Consider the following 17,928-nt stretch of genomic DNA (forward strand, 5'->3'; position numbering starts at 1 on the left):
AAACAAGAACAAGCCGCCCGAACTCAGTTTTTTCTTCTTTGCAAGAGCTGCAACAGCGCCACCTATTGCCGCACTTCCTCCTTTTTTTTGCGGTAGTTCGATCTTTTAACCAGAGAGAACATCTAGCAAGAAATGAGACCGAGGGGTCCTCCCCCATATCCAATCGCTAAACACACGCTAGACTGTAATGTTACCTAACTCATCCCCCCTAAGTAAGTGTCTGAAAGGAATTCCTCAGATTCCAATGAAACACAAAGCAGGGGGTCCTCTTCGTTTCATGCCTTGCTTCATATGGACTATGGATACAAGTTATATGATAGCTAGACCTATATTTGTTGATGTGATTTAATTAAGAAATAAACTCTGAGGGTCGCCTCCAAGGCGTCAATTAAATGTTGCTATTATTCAAATCAGACATCTGATTGTTCTCAGACGATGAAAGGAAGTCCGACTAAAACCCGGTACAAAGTTCCAAGACCACTGCCAAGCCCCATACAGCAGAGGGTGCTCGACGGTTTTCTCCTCCAAAATGAAGCGAAAGAATGCATATAGTTTCACTTATCGATATCAAAACAAGCATCATTCCATTTCCCAACTCGTCCCTGCTTATTAATTAGTTATTATTTTGCTTCACTCAAGCCCCAAGTAACAGAGGAATTTAAGGCAAGTTGTAGTTTGGCAATGTCGGGTAGATTAATTCCCAAGGGATTAAAGCAGTTTGGCGGTGCGACAGACAAGTCTACAAACTGTGAGATACCGTAAGAAACAAGAACATGTAACAACTTGATAAAAGACATTACTGAGAATTTATTGACTGCGTTTGACACTATTCAATTTGGCGCTTCAATTTGAAAATCGAAGACAAAAAATAACAAACTAAATTGTACAAAAAACCTGCAATTCATCATCTGACTTTTGAAACATTTCTATAACAAAAGCTAGTTTATTATCCTGTAAGAGGCACCCTTTACAAACTATAACTTGTATCTATAAAACTGGCAAGAAAAATTCTTCACACACTCACAAAAGTATATCTCATTCTGTAGCTATAATTCATTATGGACATTACATATAACAAAACATGACACGCACAGAAGTACTGAATGCTAGTCTATAGAAACTTCGTTTAGGTTTTTCCTATTAATTTCATATACAATCGCTCTCCTCATAAGAAAGCTTTTGGTCGAAGTGTCACTTGCCTCAAATGTTGATTCCCATTTCGAAATACCACCACTAAATTTCACTTTCAGGGCATTCAAGAAAAGTATTCTTATCTGTCCTCTCGTCTTTTTCAGAGAAGATGTAACCATGCTCTAATTGTAACACATCATCTGATTGGATGACATAAGAAAATGTTGATACCCATCCCATGAAAATCGAATTAACAAATTATGGACCTGACGATTATATGAAATAATTAATCACAAAATTCTGGCAACTACTACTTCTAGATTACGTCATTTTAAAACTTCCGAAATTCATAATGTATTTTGTTAAATAGTGCATGTATTGTAACTCTGATGATGGGCAAGCCGTACAAGCAAGATTGTAGTCTTGGGCCAAGACGTCTGAACTCGATAGCTGACTCGATCAAGCATAAATTAGGCCACGTGCCGATTTATATTCCGCCCTCTCGTGGCTTCATTTCACCAATCAACTGCTTGCTCTACCGTCTTGGGAATCTCCTACAAACGGTTTAACCTTTTCTCTACATTCCCTCCGGATTTCCGAAGGAACCAATCAGCGCCTGGGAATTTCCAGCTGAGTCTGTATGTAATTAATATGGATCAATGACCTGCATCACTTCATAAACTACCACGCGGCATATTCAAGCGCTGCTACGCCACGCTGAATGTACTACTAAAATAGCGGTACTGTCACCGATAATGGCCAAAGTCGATGCATTGGAACAAGGAACGAGGAAGTGAGCCTGTAAAAGACTTCCTACATCAAAACTGAAGAAATAACAAGCTGACACTATTGATGCTAACCCTCTCCAACGCTCCCACAGTCTGTTTTGTATCGTATTTTGCATCTTAGGGTCAATTGTTACTATTTATATTAAACTACTACTTTGCATACAAACGCCATGCCTCGAGTTGTAGGAGATTCCTAAGACGCTAGAACGAGCAGTCGATTGGTGAAACGAAGTCAGGAGAGGGCGCAATGAAATCGGCGCGCACGGCATTATGCTCGATCGAGTCCGCTATCGTGTTCTGCCGTCTTGGCCCAAGACTATCAAGAACGCAGTGTGGTTCAAACTACATCACACGTTGTTTTATTCATATTTACGTCGTGTGTTGCATTATTCATGACCGTACCCGGCCTGCGCCCAGATAGTGTCTTATCACAAGAAAGAACAAGAAAAAACTCCGGTGTGAAAGTGTGCATTGGTTGTGCACTTGCAAGTCAGGTCAGGTCACGTCAGGACAGGTCACCGCGAATGCAAAAAATACGTACACGCACTGTTCGTGTGGTTGACCTGCTGAATGGCGGGACACAACTAAGGTTTTCCTTTTTTCCTTTTTCTTTTACTTTTATGACGGCAATGAATTTACAGTAACGTAACAGTTTCCATTTAGCATTGTTTGCGACAAATCTCCGAGACGCCTATTTGGTCTAAATTGCAAAATGACCGGAACAGTAAAATTATCCGTGTTTGTTGTAAGGAAAAATAACCTCATGATGACGTCATCAAAAGTACGATTGTTGATATACAATAAACAAGCTCTGATCGACATGAATTAGCTCAGAACTACTATTGTTCACTATTATGACATTTTGTCATGATGGCGACATCATTTACTCGTTGATACATTTTCGATTGATTTTCACGTTAATTTAGATGATTTTTTTCATGTTGCTTTCAGTTAATACAACGCTAAACAAAATTCAAACAGGTTGCGAGGGGACAAAATGAAATTTCAGGCACAAAGTACGAAGCAGTGGGTAATTGCTTTGATAAAAATCGGCTGATAAATTTCGTTATGAAGGTAACGCCTTTCAAAAATCTGCAGAGACTGCAGTCTCTGTACTAAACATTTGCTCTCCAAAAAAGTACGACACGCAATCGTGTGTATTTATTCCATGCTTTCTCTTGTTCACTGGGCGTAAATTAGTAAACCACTGAATGAGGTGTAGTGATAGGCTGAATAACTGAGCGCCTTACCACTCACGGTCAAATACACTGAGTCTCCTCGCTGCAGAACCACCACCGCACTCCCAGACACTTGTTCTTGGGGAATGGAATCAGTGCTACGCCCAGAGACAACCGGATCGTCGTTTTTCATAAGATGAACGTAGAGACTGCTGGAGGCATATTTGCATACGGAGAACATGAACACGTAGGTGCCCGGCACATTACATGAAAATGTACCCGTTGCAAGATCAAAGCTGGTACCCGGCAGAAGCGTCTCGGCCTGCTCGAAGGGCAAACGGGTGTCATGACTCGTAGAGGTATCCGAGGGGCTTCTCCGCGTCACTGTGAATGCTACCCTGTGGGAGGAGTCAACTGGAGTCTCCCCCGGCTCGCCCTTTGAACCCTTGACCCCTGCTTCCCCGATGGCTCCAACTGAACCAGGTGGACCTCTGGGACCTACCTTACCGGGCAGGCCCATTCCGTCGTCCCCTTTAGGGCCAGGGTTCCCAACAGCGCCAACTGCACCAATCTCACCCTTCTCACCCTTGACCCCAACATCGCCCTTTGCCCCTGCCGGTCCATACTGACCCTGATTTCCAGGTAAGCCCGGAATTCCGGGTGTCCCAGCAGGACCCTGGCAGCACATTGGACACACCTGGGACCCATGACTACCAGAGTCAGCAGGAGCCGGTCCGGTAATGGCAGCTCTGAGCTTGATGGAGTTACCCAGAAGAACTGCAATTGAAAAGCCTATTGCAAAACAGTGTGGCATCTGTAAAAAAAGCAAATAGTGGAACTGAAAACAAAACCTAGAGATAGAGATAAAAGGTTGTCAGTATTTCTAAAAATGAAACATGTCTTAATATAGATATAACCCTTGGCAATCATCTTAGAAAGTGGGTATTTAGTTGTTTAGAAAATGTTTATCAACGCTCTTTTGTGTAACGAAGAACACACCATTGCGTCCAAACACCAATGAATGGGAGAATGGTTTTGTAGCTTGGGAAGCGAGTTGACTATTGTACTGGGCAACAACATCCTTTTTTTCCAAATTTGTATAATGACGTGATCAGGATAGTGACTCCAAGTAAGCAGCCTTTGAGTACTTAGATTGGGCAGAGTATGAGGACTGGTTTATTCAACCCTTGTATCATTAGTCCCCTTTAACAAAAAGAAATCAAAAGAGGGAATGACAATCTTGATGTCCTCTTATTGTTTTTAAGTAATCCCTGTCCAAACAGCTTGAAAAATTATCGTCAGAAATTCTATCACCGTGACGCCACGTTTCATGTGTCAGAGGTGTGCTCCCATTTCTTTTATGATTATACCTTGTTTATCAATATCAGAGTCCATGTTAAAACGAAACTGTGGTGTAAGTAGGCTAGTTGTGTATGTGAGTTTGTTTCTGCATTCAATCGGGGACCCTGAACAATAGAGGACAATAAGGTCCCCGATTGACATAGGGTCCCTGATTGACAGAGGGTCCCCGATTGGCAACTGTGTACAAACATATGGGTGGTCTTCTAAAAAAGTTAAAGTACAAACAAAAGAGGAACAATAGGGGGTCCCCAGTTGCTAGCAAATGCACACTTGCAGGTGTGTGTGTGATTGAAACTGGCCAAGGTTTCCGAACTCGCCGAGTAAAATGCTTTGAACACGATGTTCACTGCGGGTGCGGATGTCAGCAGCTAAGTTAACCGACTGATTGGTGGTGCAAAGGCTCGTAGATTACAATTTGTAGATTATTACTATTGGTGCTGGGTTGAAGCCAGGTTTATAACACTTGTGACAGGCAAGACGAAAACCCTATTATTACTATATGCACTGCTCCGAGGGTATCTTTTCTGTCTTCTAGCTACATTATAAAGCGCCCTCTTTTGATTTCTGTTTGTTAAAGGGGACTAATGATATAGGGTTGAATAAACCAGTCCTCATACTCTGCCCAATCCAAGTACTCAAAGGCTGCTTACTTGGGGTCACTGTCCTGATCACGTCATTATACAAATTGGGTAAAAAAAGATGTTGTTGCCCAGTACAATAGTCAACTAACTTCCCAAGCTACGAAATCATACTCCCATTCAACGGACTCGGTCTTAACCGCTCGGGGATCATTCGTGCAAGGTCCAGACGAGAAGTGCAGCCTCGTTCAAAACGCAATCACCGGGAGGCCGTAAAGTCTTAATACGAATTACAAAACATGCTAGGCCTACGAGACGAATTGAATGGAACTGTATAGAAATTATTTCCTGGCATGTTGAAGTTAATTTTTATCCTCTCTGCATGTCGCATGTCACTTCTAAGCAATTAAAATCCAACACATCGTTCATTTTCACCTTACCAAACCAAGTGACCAATCGAAACAGAGAGCTCACAGTCCTCAATGAAATAATCTAAAACACGACTTGAGACGTCATTATACAAATTGGGTAAAAAAAGATGTTGTTGCCCAGTACAATCGTCAACTAACTTCCCAAGCTACGAAATCATACTCCCATTCAACGGACTCGGTCTTAACCGCTCGGGGATCATTCGTGCAAGGTCCAGACGAGAAGTGCAGCCTCGTTCAAAACGCAATCACCGGGAGGCCGTAACGTCTTAATACGAATTACAAAACATGCTAGGGCTACGAGATGAATTGAATGGAACTGTATAGAAATTATTTCCTGGCATGTTGAAGTTAATTGTGATCTTCTCTGCATGTCGCATGTCGCTTCTAAGCAATTAAAATCCAACACATCGTTCATTTTCACCTTACCAAACCAAGTGACCAATCGAAACAGAGAGCTCACAGTCCTCAATAAAATAATCTAAAACACGACTTGAGACTCATTTTTGCGGAGTGGAGGTCACAGATACTGATCAAATTCTGCCCGAGTGGCCAACGAATTGGAATTAGCCAAAAAATATCATGCAGGAATATTAATATTCGAATTAACAGTAAATTTCAATTTAGACGACTGTTTTGTTGTACAGTAAAACAGAAGTGCCTTTGGCTCATCAAAACATCCTTTGTCGAATAGGAGGAAATACGAAAATCTCAAAGAAACTCACCTTGATGTCTCTGTTCATCTACTGAAGTCAACAATGAAGGGGAAGACGGTATAAACTGCAAATTGATACAAAAATCATATTGTTGCAGTCAGAAACAAGAAGAGTATTTTTAACATTACGTATAAAATAAATAGTTTGAGATAATACGGATTACTGAGCAGATGTGAAAGAATAGCTACAAACCCTTGAAATGACACGTAATGCATGGAGACTATAAAGATGCAGAACTACCAGCATTTGTCCATGTACATGTAATATGCACTCTTTAAAATGTATTACCGAAAATTGATTAGGAAACTTGAAGTCTGAAACTGATTCATAGTAAAGTGACGTCTACAGGTCTTTGTAACATTTCAACATATTTTTATTAATCATAAAGAAAAGGAAACTTGCTCCAGTACCCATCAAATGTCACGGTGTGAGCTCAATATTCAAATTATTCTTTCAATATCTATATTAGCTGTAAGAAATTGAACTAAAATTTCAAAAAGGTCAGGCATGGTTTCGGTTTTGAAATGATTACACTTCTTCCTGCCAGTCTGACACGAGACATTTTTAAATTCAGATTTTGATCTATTTTCAGTACGACCTATTTCTGACAAAGGTTAAGCTAAGCGATAAGGAAAATGTTAACTGAAATAAATCAAAATACTTAGATGAAAAGTTTGTGCTGCACGCATTTCTGAAAGCATGCAACTGAATGGAAGTACTTGGACTGTTCAACGGCTCCAGATTTTTATTACCTCCCTCGGAAAATGACTCGCCAGGAAATTTGACGTCACGGAGCTCTTGCAGTCAAAGATGCAGCACAAACATTTCCCCTACAGGGACAATTTTGCTTAAATATGCGTTTGACTGTTCATAAGCAAAATTATTCGAATGCACGAGCATGAAAAACAATTTGAGCGAGAAAGTACAATAACAAGACCAATCTCTTTGTTTTCAAATGCGCGATTTCAGCCCGACTGTTGTTGATACGATTCAAATTAACAAACGAAAGTGCTAACGACACCACAAAGCCTATGAATAAAGACTCGGTACAGAAAAACTCAAGTTTGGGATAGGAATTTGGCCCATTGAGGTTCATGGGACTTTTTCCAATTATATATTACGATTGCAAACGTTTAATTTCATAATATTTTCAATTCAAATTCAACAGGAAAAAAAACCTGACCGTTTTTTGTGGCCAGGAACATACAATAAGTTGGAACAACTTCTGCTCCAACATTTTTGTAAGTATTAAGCTGAAAACAATCACAATGTGATTCTAACTCTAGACAAATATCATCCGGAGGACTAGCTTTAAAATTGTGCAACGGGAACAAACGGAATCGAGTAATATGAACCAATAATTCCCACAATATATAATTCATGGACCTCGTCCATGCACGCTTCTAGCTTGAATGTATTATTAAACACACACCTTGCAATGTAAAGTAACAGTCTGCTCTCTCTGCCAATCAGGTCTGCTCTTTCAGATCAGTCATCTAAATCTGAAGCTGAGGATGGTCGTTCTGAGGAGTGACGCGGCCGCCCGTGTCTTTATACTGGCCAGCCATTTCCTGAGCAATGACTGGTGAGCTAGGCCTGGTTTGTGATTGGCCCGTGCGCGCTGTCACTCACACAAATCACTGACTTACCTCATACTGATGAGTTATGTTCATTCAATGTTGTTACACACTTTGCAGGTACTGATCTAATTGAAACTTGGATCACCGACACTTTGAAATGACCAGGTCTTATTGGTAGATATGAAATAGATGTCTCTGATGCATTTTCTTTTGGGATGGGCCAAAGGAGACGTATCAGTCACGGACCACTCTATCGGATCACCGACTTGTTCGGAGATGACGTCTGACTGGTGAATAAAACATGACGCAAACCATCCGTGCATGATTTATTGAGTGCTGTACAAAGTGGAACAAAGTGGTTCCCGTTTGTAAATTTCAATTATAAAAGCTTTGAATTTTAGATTTTTAACGTTTCCTTTGACAAAGAGGGATTGTTTGCTCAAACGATTGTACACAATGCATGCATCAATCGCAAGTGCACAAAGCCAGTTACTAAGCCATAATTTTAATGCTGCCACGGCTATAATGTGTACACAATGAGTTAACAGATTAATGTGACGCCTTGAGTAACAAACATGTAATGAACTATCTTCAACGGCTTAAACTGCGCACACTCACTCCCTGCGCGTATCAAGTAAACGACTTAATCATGTTGTATTGATTTGATTTCTAAAATTACTGAAACATCTATGCTCATTTGGCACTGAATTGTGACACTAACCCGAACTCCATGACTCTTAAGATTGCACTCTGCACTGCAATGAACTGACCTGCTGAACTCTTCCGGAAGTGATAGAGGAAGTTAATGCACGCTTCCTATGTCTGGTATTTCCTTCTCCATGGTAACAACACAGTTGGTATTGGTAGTTCATACACAACGTATTCACTTATCGTAATCAGTTAGAACAATATAGGCTCGGAAAAGCGCACAAGTTATGCATAGCATTGTGGAGACATTAGGCCCTCACCAGTTGCTGGCATTTCTCTTTCCGTTGTTGTTACTCGTTCTTTTCACAGGTAGGGGACCACAAGATTTTTCTCCTGGAGGGGGGAGGGAAGCATTCGTGACGCCTACGCCAGGCGAGGCCTGCAAACTACTCCTCACCCTTCATTTGTCGTTTCAATACTGAGCAGTTTTTCAGGCAGGAACCATGCGGTCGAGCAAGCCTCCTGTTGTTCACTCATCCCTGTTTGTGCTATGTAGGGAAATGTTGAGATGCAGCGCAAGGGAGCCCGAAGGTGCTCAACAAACCAACGTGACAAATCGAAGTGGGTATCAGTCAATTTTTATAGTGATAGGTTGATATTGGTTATTCAAAACTAGTGGTAGAGTATTTGAAGAACTCCTCTGTTACTTTTTGTTTTTCATCTCCCATCCATCCTAGTTTTAAATATGTGGCACCTATATTTATTTGGCACATATTTATTTGGGTTCAGGTTTAGGGAGGTAAAAATAGGTTTACAAAACTGTTTCCCTTTCAAAGGCAGATGATAGATCTGGGGAGGGACAAAGTTGTTCTGGCTCCACCTTTGATCACTTTTCACTGCAGTGACACTTCCTTGAAGATACTGAGTAGAACCACCCTGTCATTTGTCGAACAGTGCGGGGGCTATCAAGCACCAACTTGTTGGTAGTGATGAGACCGCAATATTCGAATTCCTTCGTCGTTCGTGAACCAGCTAAGTAAAAGCGGACCCTCCTTGTAACACTTCCTTGGAAAGTTCATTGTCACACGCAAACAAAACTCCTGTTTGACATAAAAGCTGAAGCTGTAGGTTTTTTGCACTTGAGTCAAAGATTAATCAGAGTCGGAGTTTACTCATACAATGTGCTACATGCAAGAATGGCGTTTATTTGTTGCCCGTTTAGGGCAAAATGCACAAAATGAAAGTAACTGATAGGACCGGGCAGAAAGCTTCATTTCAGCAGTTTTAAAGGTTTTTTTTAAATTCTGCAATGGTTATCACAAATAACATATGTGTAATGCTCTGACAAGAAGATATGGAACAAAACTGCATAAACACATTCAGACATTTGGGGAAACTGTCCTCGTAACTCAGGGTTTACTTAACAGTAATATTTTAACAGCGATAACATATTTTTAACAATAGGATGCCTCTTAATATAACATCCTTTGTGAGTTAATGTTTCAAAGAGGCCTAATAAGGAGTGTAAGTCTATGATTGGTATCAAGTTTGTGAATAAGGTTGCACAAAATAATTACATATTCAAACTATCGTGTTGCCATCAGCACAATTTGTTTAAACTGATTTCCCGTGGAGGAAAGCGGGCATGTTGCACCAAAGATGTTTTTAATTGAATAATAAATTTTCACTTGTTTTAAAATAAAATTTATTGGACGAAAAAGAAAAAACGGAAAAGTAGAAAGATATGTCAAAATGTTGTGTCAGTACGTAACAGTATTTTGGCCCCAAAAATGTATTGTTTGTTTTAAACCTGGACACCGTGACAGCTATAGGGAATCAAAGACAGTGGTGCATTAAGGTCATGTCCAGAGATCAATGTTATAAGAGTCTTCAGAATGTGGGGTGGAATGTAGGCAAGGTAAGTAGATAATTTAGCACTACGTGTATTTGTCACCCAAAAATAATGGAGCTACTGAATAGCGGATAAAGCCCCTGCAATGTCCAACAAACAACCACTAAGTTTCACATGGCGAAAGAACGCAACTAATCCACGAAACAAAAGATGAACAAACACAAAAAATGAACCCCAACAGTTTTCACAACGACATTTAACACAGCCATTAACCGATGTGACATCCACCGAGCATTAAATAGACACTGGCACCTAATCCAAGACATTACGGGAAACTACTCGATACCCCCTCGATTATTACCTTAAGAAGAGCGCACAACCTACTTGAGATGTTAACTAGACCCAAACTGCCACAGCAACACGAGCTCCAACCACTCCACAGAAATTCTTATCTCCTTAGAGGACAAAACAAACCCGATGAGACTCTCAACATATTGCTATCACTACTACAAAAACAAAATTAAAACAACCCAAACCAATAAAATGGCTAAATTCCTAACAGCGTATTTCCAACACGACCGGTCGGATCATAAAAGTAATAATACTAATCGCTACCCCACATAAAGCCCTCAGCGAATTAGCCACGGTTCACTTCTAGCCAAAGTATACGCAACTGACGAGTGCCATCGCTGCAGGGCGTGAAAGCATGCTCTTGCTAACAAACAGGAATTAAAATTAATCCTCTGCTCACAATGGTGCCACTCCTTATTCTAAACATCCTTCCTTAATGTTCCAATCTAGTCTCCTATGTCTGAGAACCCTACGTTTTCTCAACACAGACTGCTCCACGCTTAAAATTTCTCCTGATATGTCGACAGCATTGTAATTACACATTATAATAACCCATAATGCGTTCAACTGTAAAGCGAAAACTAAACAACGATGTTTCAATCTACTAAAATCAGACTAACCTCATAAAATAACTTGGGTACTCTATCAGTGCTGTAATGCGTATGAATTCTGGTCCTAAATGTTAATTTCGGTTGGTAAGATATTGATATTGAAAAGTCATGCCAATTTATTATTTTGATAATATCCATAGTGATTACGATTTCAATTGAATGTGGGCTGACTGTATTTTTTATAACTGTCCTAATTTTGACAGTAATACCAATAACCTGTGTTGCAGTACTTGCACTTGGTACTCGTACTCGAGTACTACTTGAGTACTGTTTAAGAGTACTCGTACTCGGAAGTTCAAGTACTCGTACCCGGGCTACAAATACTCAGACTGCGACATCCAAGAATTGTACTCGAGTATCAAAGTACTTGTACTCAATAAACAGTACTCGATAAAAAATCCTTAAAGTTAACTTACCACGGCCGTTAAAATAAGGTACAAAAATATCGACCCCAATGTTCCGATATTCCATACAGTTCTGACGATATGGTTCTGCGTTTTACTTAGGCATTGGTAGTCTGGTTCAAAGTACTCGTACTCGTTCTCGGATTAGAAGTACTTGTACCCGTACTCGTATTTGGAAGTGCAAGTACTTGTACTCGGCAACCGGTACTTTTACTCGGCTGGCAAAGTACTCCACCTGTGTTTGTACTCAGCGGTCAAAGTTCTCGGCAGAACTTGGTACTCGGAAAAAAGTAGTCCACTACAACACTGCCAATAACCCACAACTTGGCTAAATTCGAGCAAATCATTTATTTGTGTTTTGTAAATACAAATCACGGTTTAGATTCTCAGGAGAACACCTGCTTCTGTTATGCTTCAGGTTCATTTTTTCTTTATCAACTTGATGGTTGTGTAGTGTAGTGTTTTTTATCAAATAGCCAGAAATCCACTTTTGATATTTGTGAAAGACGGAACGAAAATATCAGCAGCGTCCTATTCACACAACACCGCATGCTTTATTCATTCAAGGTGCTACTGGAACAGTGGAGAATCAAACCCGCAACATAAGTAAAAAGATAGATTAATATGTTCTAAAGAAAATGCATTGTGTTGGAGAGATACGATCATTTTCATAACTCTATGGGGACAAATTTCTTGCGTCCTACACAATGGTCCTCGAGTAATGAAATAAAACAAATAATGAAACATACACAAACACTGACATGACAAAAAAACCACCAATAATTAATGTGTGGTTGTTTATTTATTCGGGGTAAAGGAGAAAGCCGCTGAATGATGTGTAGTGGTAGTGTGAACCACTGTTTGTCCTACCTTCCATTGTCAAATACACTGAGTCTCCTCGCTGAAGCACCATCACTGCGCTCCCAGACACCTGCTCATAGCGATTTGAGTCACTACTACCGCCAGAGATAACTGGGTCGTTGTTTTTCCTAAGATGAACCCAGAGGTGTGAGGAGGGCTCTTTGTTAACAGAAAATGTGAACACGTAGGTACCTGGCACACCACAAGTAAATGTTCCAGTGGCAAGATTGAAGCTGGTACCAGGCAGAAGCGTCTCAACCTCCTCGAAGGGCAAACGGGTGTTGTGAGTCGTTGATTTATCCGAGTCAAATATCCGCCTCACAGTGAATGCTACCCTGTGGGCAGAGTTATAAGAAGTCTCCCCCGGGTCTCCCTTTTCCCCTTTGACCCCCGATTCCCCGATGGCGCCAACTAAACCAGGTGGACCCCTTAGACCTACCTTACCAGGCAGGCCACTTCTGCCGTCCCCTTTGGGACCAGGGTTTCCAACAGGGCCGATAGGACCAATTTCACCCTTTTGACCTTTGACCCCCGCTTCCCCGGTCCTTCCAACTGAGCCCGGTGGACCTCTGGGACCTACCTTACCGGGCAGACCCATTCCGTTGTCCCCTTTGGGGCCAGGGCCCCCAACAGCGCCAATTTGACCGATCCCACCCTTCTGACCCTTGACCCCAGCGTCGCCCTTTACCCCTGCCGGTCCCAACTGTCCCTGATTGCCTGGTAGGCCTGGAATTCCAGGTGTCCCAGCAGGTCCCTGGCAGCACATTGGACACACCTGAGACCCAGGACCATCACCGTCCGCAGGAGCCGGCCCGGTAATGGTAGCTCGGAGTTTGATAAAGTTACCCAAGAGGATGGCGATCAGAGTGGTGATGAGAAAACAGAGATTCATCTGCAAAAAAAATAAATAACAAAAAATAAATCTGTCAACACAGGAAAGCAAAATAGAGAGAGAGAAAGATAAATCTGCGGTGGTAACAACCGAAGTAGCTCTTATAATCTGAGTCGGAACCTGGAGTAAACATATATAGAGATTAGCTTAGGAAGCAGCTATTTAATTTGACATTGGAAATAAGTATCCGCTTTTCTAGAAGAATGAGGAAACGGGCAAGGTGGGATGTCTTCCGATTTTAACACAACCAGTTAAAAGAGAAAACCTTACACTCCCATCTCAAACTACTTTTCGTATTGACGTTGGCAACTGCTACGCCGAGGAGCCAACTTTTATATGCCAGAAAGTTTCATCAAGCAATACATTCTTGACTTTTGTAATTTTTCAAGAGATTGGAAACTGTACCAATTGAAAATTTCTCAAGCGAAGTTGAGAAAGCTATGAGAACTGGAGAACTCGATAGCGTCCAAAAGCAGTGGTCATCATTAGCATAATTTTGTTTGGTTCCCAAAGAGTTTGGTAATTTATGAGGTATATCCATACATGACAACATTCACCAAGATTCAAACTTCTGTGTTAGTTTTAATTGCAGTTATCACCTTTTTTGTCTGTCAACATGACTGTTTTGTTGCCATGGGGGGCAAGCAAGACAATTACGTGCACTCTTTGGTCGCTATATATCTGAAGAATTCGTATACAGTGACCCTGTTTCTTGTATTAGAGTGTCTAAACTGACGAATTAAAACTAAACCAATGCAACAGTTCTTTATACAACTGTGAATACATGTGCTGTTCGTTGTTGAAGCATGCTTATGTCGTACTGACACCAGAGTATCTTATAACGAAACTTACGCCAAAGGTAAGCAACGGCATTAGTCGTTTTCAGCTTTTTCTTTTGATGCTCTTGGGCTAGGGGTCCGCAGTTTTGTTTTTGTCCCATTTGTATAAATAAATTAAACTTCTATAATGAAACAAAATTAAATCGTAAACAATTTTTCCAGAATACATAGTAGTTGTCCAATTAACCATTACAGATTTTTCTTTCATTTGAATAATGACAAAACATCATATCACCATTACATGTAAATGAATCATGCTCATCTTAAGTCCACTTGTTTTTGATAATAATAACATCTCAGTACACATGCTTATTCATTCAATAAATGGCCTTAAAATAGTGTTGGCAAGTGGGGCAGCTGGAAAACGAAAGCGAACCAAAACGAAATCCCAATGACTTGTGCATGTTGAGCAACAGCTGTTGTTATCATCTTCCACAGATACATGGTGAAAGCAGAGAATAATAGCTTTTGCCTTCGGATAATGACGACTCATTTCCCATTAATTCAATTAATGCCGTTATGCAATTTATCTTTTTGTTCGATTCCTTTGTTTTGTGTCCAAAATGACAGAAATAAATTGCAAAGAAGTTGACAAGAGAGGGGGCGCTAGACAGCACAGCGTATGGGAGATGGGTGGTGCTCTGCATTATGTTACAGATGTATGAACGTATAGACCACTGGTCATGTGGATACAGGCCTTGAGAAGAAACAAATGTTTACTGCAAGCTGCGAATGTAAACCGTTAAGTTAACGGACTGGTTGGTCGTGTGGAGATTCAAGGAAAAGTGGGTCTTTGACCTAGACTTACATCAGGTTCCGAATAGCCACCATAGCAAAGGAGAACCAAAGTACCAAAGGAGCCCCCGTTGCTAAGGATATACCGCCCTCTCCCCGTCCATTTCGAGTCCCTTACCATAGTCAATGAACTTCTTGGGCTGGAACACTATACTGCCATCCCAATTGACTCATCTCTAGCCACCCAGTAAAAACCCTTTTACGCGTGCCGCCCAAGCCACTCCCAGAACAGAAGGGTGACAAAGCTCAACACGCTGGCAACAGAGGAGCATGAAGTCATAATGCGAATCAGTACGCATATGCTCTTCAATTAGATAAATTTGAACGGAGGTGTGTTGACGTTATTTGCTGTATTTCGTTGAAACTAATTCTTCATCATTCTGTCATTGGTTCCCAAACGAAGTCAAATGATATCCTGTCCTTATGGTAAATTTTCATTTTGATTCCTTGACTGACATTCCTGAAATTAGCGACATTCTTTCAGGAATTTACAACTTTTAGTATTTGCTTTAAAAACCCCAAGTACATTTTAAGATAATTATTTCATCTTCCAAATTAAACCAAGTTGCATTTTGCACAATAATATACATATAGATATTTTCTATTAAGAAAAAAAGGACAGATCAAAAAGATACTTACTTTAGTGGTTAATGTTGTCTCCGTTAATCTCCTGAAGTCGAAAACGAGTGGAGTGTGTTACCTGAAAATCACAGGGTATTTAAATAGCAAAGGTTACTAACAAATAAGGAAAGAAACGTGCAAAGCATCGAAGTCAAGGTGAAATATAAAAGAATGGAGTCTAACTATACAGATTTGCCTTTATTGTTCATGAAATGTGTATCATTTTATCTGTATTTTTATTAAACTGATTCTTGCAAAGTCAAAATGTGAGCAGAAACCCCCATTTGATCAAGGGTTGCAAATACATTGACAGCAAAGCAATGACTGAAAGAGCCAAGATAGCATTACGAAAGAGGTTGTGGTCTTTTTGTTTGAAATTAAAGGTGGAAGCGAAATTGTCAGAGTGCAGGTAATGGCGGAATCTTCACAATATTCTGCCAACATCCGTATTAGATTAAATTGATTGAATGAAACTGTAAACAAGTGAGATAAGGTGTCAATTTTGTTTTGAAATAGTCAGACATCTCACTGTTGGACTGACATAAGGGATTTTCACTTTCAGATTCTCGTTCTAGTTTCACTGCAAAATGCTTCTGACAAAAGTTCGCTGAGCAAAAAGAATTAGATTCACGACAGAAAATCAAATTTTTCAGATGATTGGTTTGCGTTTCACGCAGTGAGAAAACAATAAAAATGACTGAAAGTCTTTGATTGCTCAGAAGTTCCAAATATCCGTGTCAGCGGATTGCAACAAAGCCCCTCCTCGAAAAGACGACCTTCGGATATGTAATGAGCAGTTTGCACAGCCGAGAGCGAAAGCAAAGCAAATTTGCCCTCACCAAGTCAAACTTGCACCACTAATGTTTAATCTATATGCACAATTTGGCGTTCATATTTGGTTGACTATACATGAGTAAAATCCCTTGCTCAATAAATAATTAATCACCTGGTCTTAACTGCAAAACTTGGGAGATGAGTAAAACGTAACCTGATGTCTCCGTTAAACTCTTGAGGTCAGAAACAAAGAGGAAGACTGTACAAGTAGAAATTATTAGAAAAAATGATGAAAAGGGATTGCTTGAAGGCATAAATCTCAATGCGCAATAATGAAGGACAACAAAACCTTCAAATGAAACGGAAAACACTGGGGTCTAAAGATGTAGATAGGCGTTCGTTTTGTCTCTTTCAAAGGTATACAACTGTTTTCATTCTATTATTAAAGTGACTGATAAAGTGGTGGTTGCAATAGGAGCCCAAAATATGATTAAATCAGTGATTTAAAATATAAAAACAGTAAAGCGATATCGCATCAAGTAACATTAACCTTAAAGATCAGAATGTCGTCTTTTGGGTCAAAATAAGATTAACAACTTGATACGAAATTGTAGAGTGCCCACTGGATGTGACAGCACGGTCTTCTCATTCAACTGATTTTGAATAAGTTTTGAAATAATAAGAACTGACTGGAAGTACTTTGATAACTCAATGGTTCAAAACCATTTCGTCTGCGGATCCATTATTTAAGATCTGTGGTCACAATTTGGCGTCCGTGTGCGGTTGAATGTGCACTGGAAAAATTGCAGGAGTAGATTAGCCTCACAAACAAATCGGAGAACTTTCCGAATGAATTTGAACGAGACAACTACAATAACAAGACTAGACGTTCGGTATTTAAATGCACAATCTAAGCCCGACTGTCTGATACAGTATGATTCAAACTAAACGTATAAAACAATTAGAGACAACACACACTATTTAAAGAAAATAGAAAACAGTACAAACAAAAGGTCGGGATGGGAATGTGGTGCACTGCAGATGAGGTGACTGCTGCAATTACAGGTCACCGTCACAGACGTTCAGTTTCATCAGGTTTTACACTCAAATTCCAAAGTTTTTTTTTAAATACCCAAGTGATTGACAACCAGACCAGTTTTCCGAATCACGAAGAGACAAATCCAAAAGAACACTTGTTAAGTTTGTGGCAATATTTAAGAAATGGCAATCACACGGTGATTCGAACTCGAACGTCATTCCAACAATATTTGCAGATTGAGAATTTTGAGGCACTCGCTCTTGCATTGTTCTTAGCACACGTATAACATCAAACACTCACCTTGCAATGTACAGAGTAGTCTGCTTTATATGCCAATAAGGTCTGCTCTTTCAATTCAATCATCCAAACTGGGGATGCGAGGCGATCGTTCTCAGGAGCGACGCGGCCGCTAGTGCCTTTCAACTGACCAGCCATTTCCTTAGCAGTGACTGTTGAGCTTGGCCTGGTTTGTGATTGGCC

General features: G+C 40.4%; 2 protein-coding genes across 2 annotated transcripts; both read right to left on the bottom strand.

The window, feature by feature from the left end:
• Positions 1 to 787: 787 nt before the first annotated feature.
• LOC110982392 (uncharacterized) lies at positions 788 to 7,700 on the bottom strand. The gene is made up of 3 exons (XM_087131057.1): positions 7,614 to 7,700; positions 6,191 to 6,245; positions 788 to 3,911 (listed from the first exon to the last, which is right to left on the bottom strand). The coding sequence occupies exons 2-3, from the start codon at positions 6,206 to 6,208 to the stop codon at positions 3,102 to 3,104; spliced, it is 828 nt and encodes a 275-aa protein (XP_086987183.1). The 5' UTR covers positions 6,209 to 6,245; positions 7,614 to 7,700; the 3' UTR covers positions 788 to 3,101.
• Positions 7,701 to 9,584: 1,884 nt separating this feature from the next.
• On the bottom strand, positions 9,585 to 17,853 carry LOC110990327 (uncharacterized). The gene is made up of 4 exons (XM_087131056.1): positions 17,749 to 17,853; positions 16,582 to 16,668; positions 15,654 to 15,714; positions 9,585 to 13,380 (listed from the first exon to the last, which is right to left on the bottom strand). Exon 4 carries the CDS (start codon positions 13,378 to 13,380, stop codon positions 12,430 to 12,432), a length of 951 nt encoding a protein of 316 aa, XP_086987182.1. The 5' UTR covers positions 15,654 to 15,714; positions 16,582 to 16,668; positions 17,749 to 17,853; the 3' UTR covers positions 9,585 to 12,429.
• Positions 17,854 to 17,928: the final 75 nt, after the last annotated feature.

The sequence above is a fragment of the Acanthaster planci genome, linkage group LG21, assembly GCF_054643075.1.
Source record: "Acanthaster planci isolate LZ-2023a linkage group LG21, COTS_SCS, whole genome shotgun sequence".
In the NCBI taxonomy this organism is placed as follows: Eukaryota; Metazoa; Echinodermata; class Asteroidea; order Valvatida; family Acanthasteridae; genus Acanthaster; species Acanthaster planci.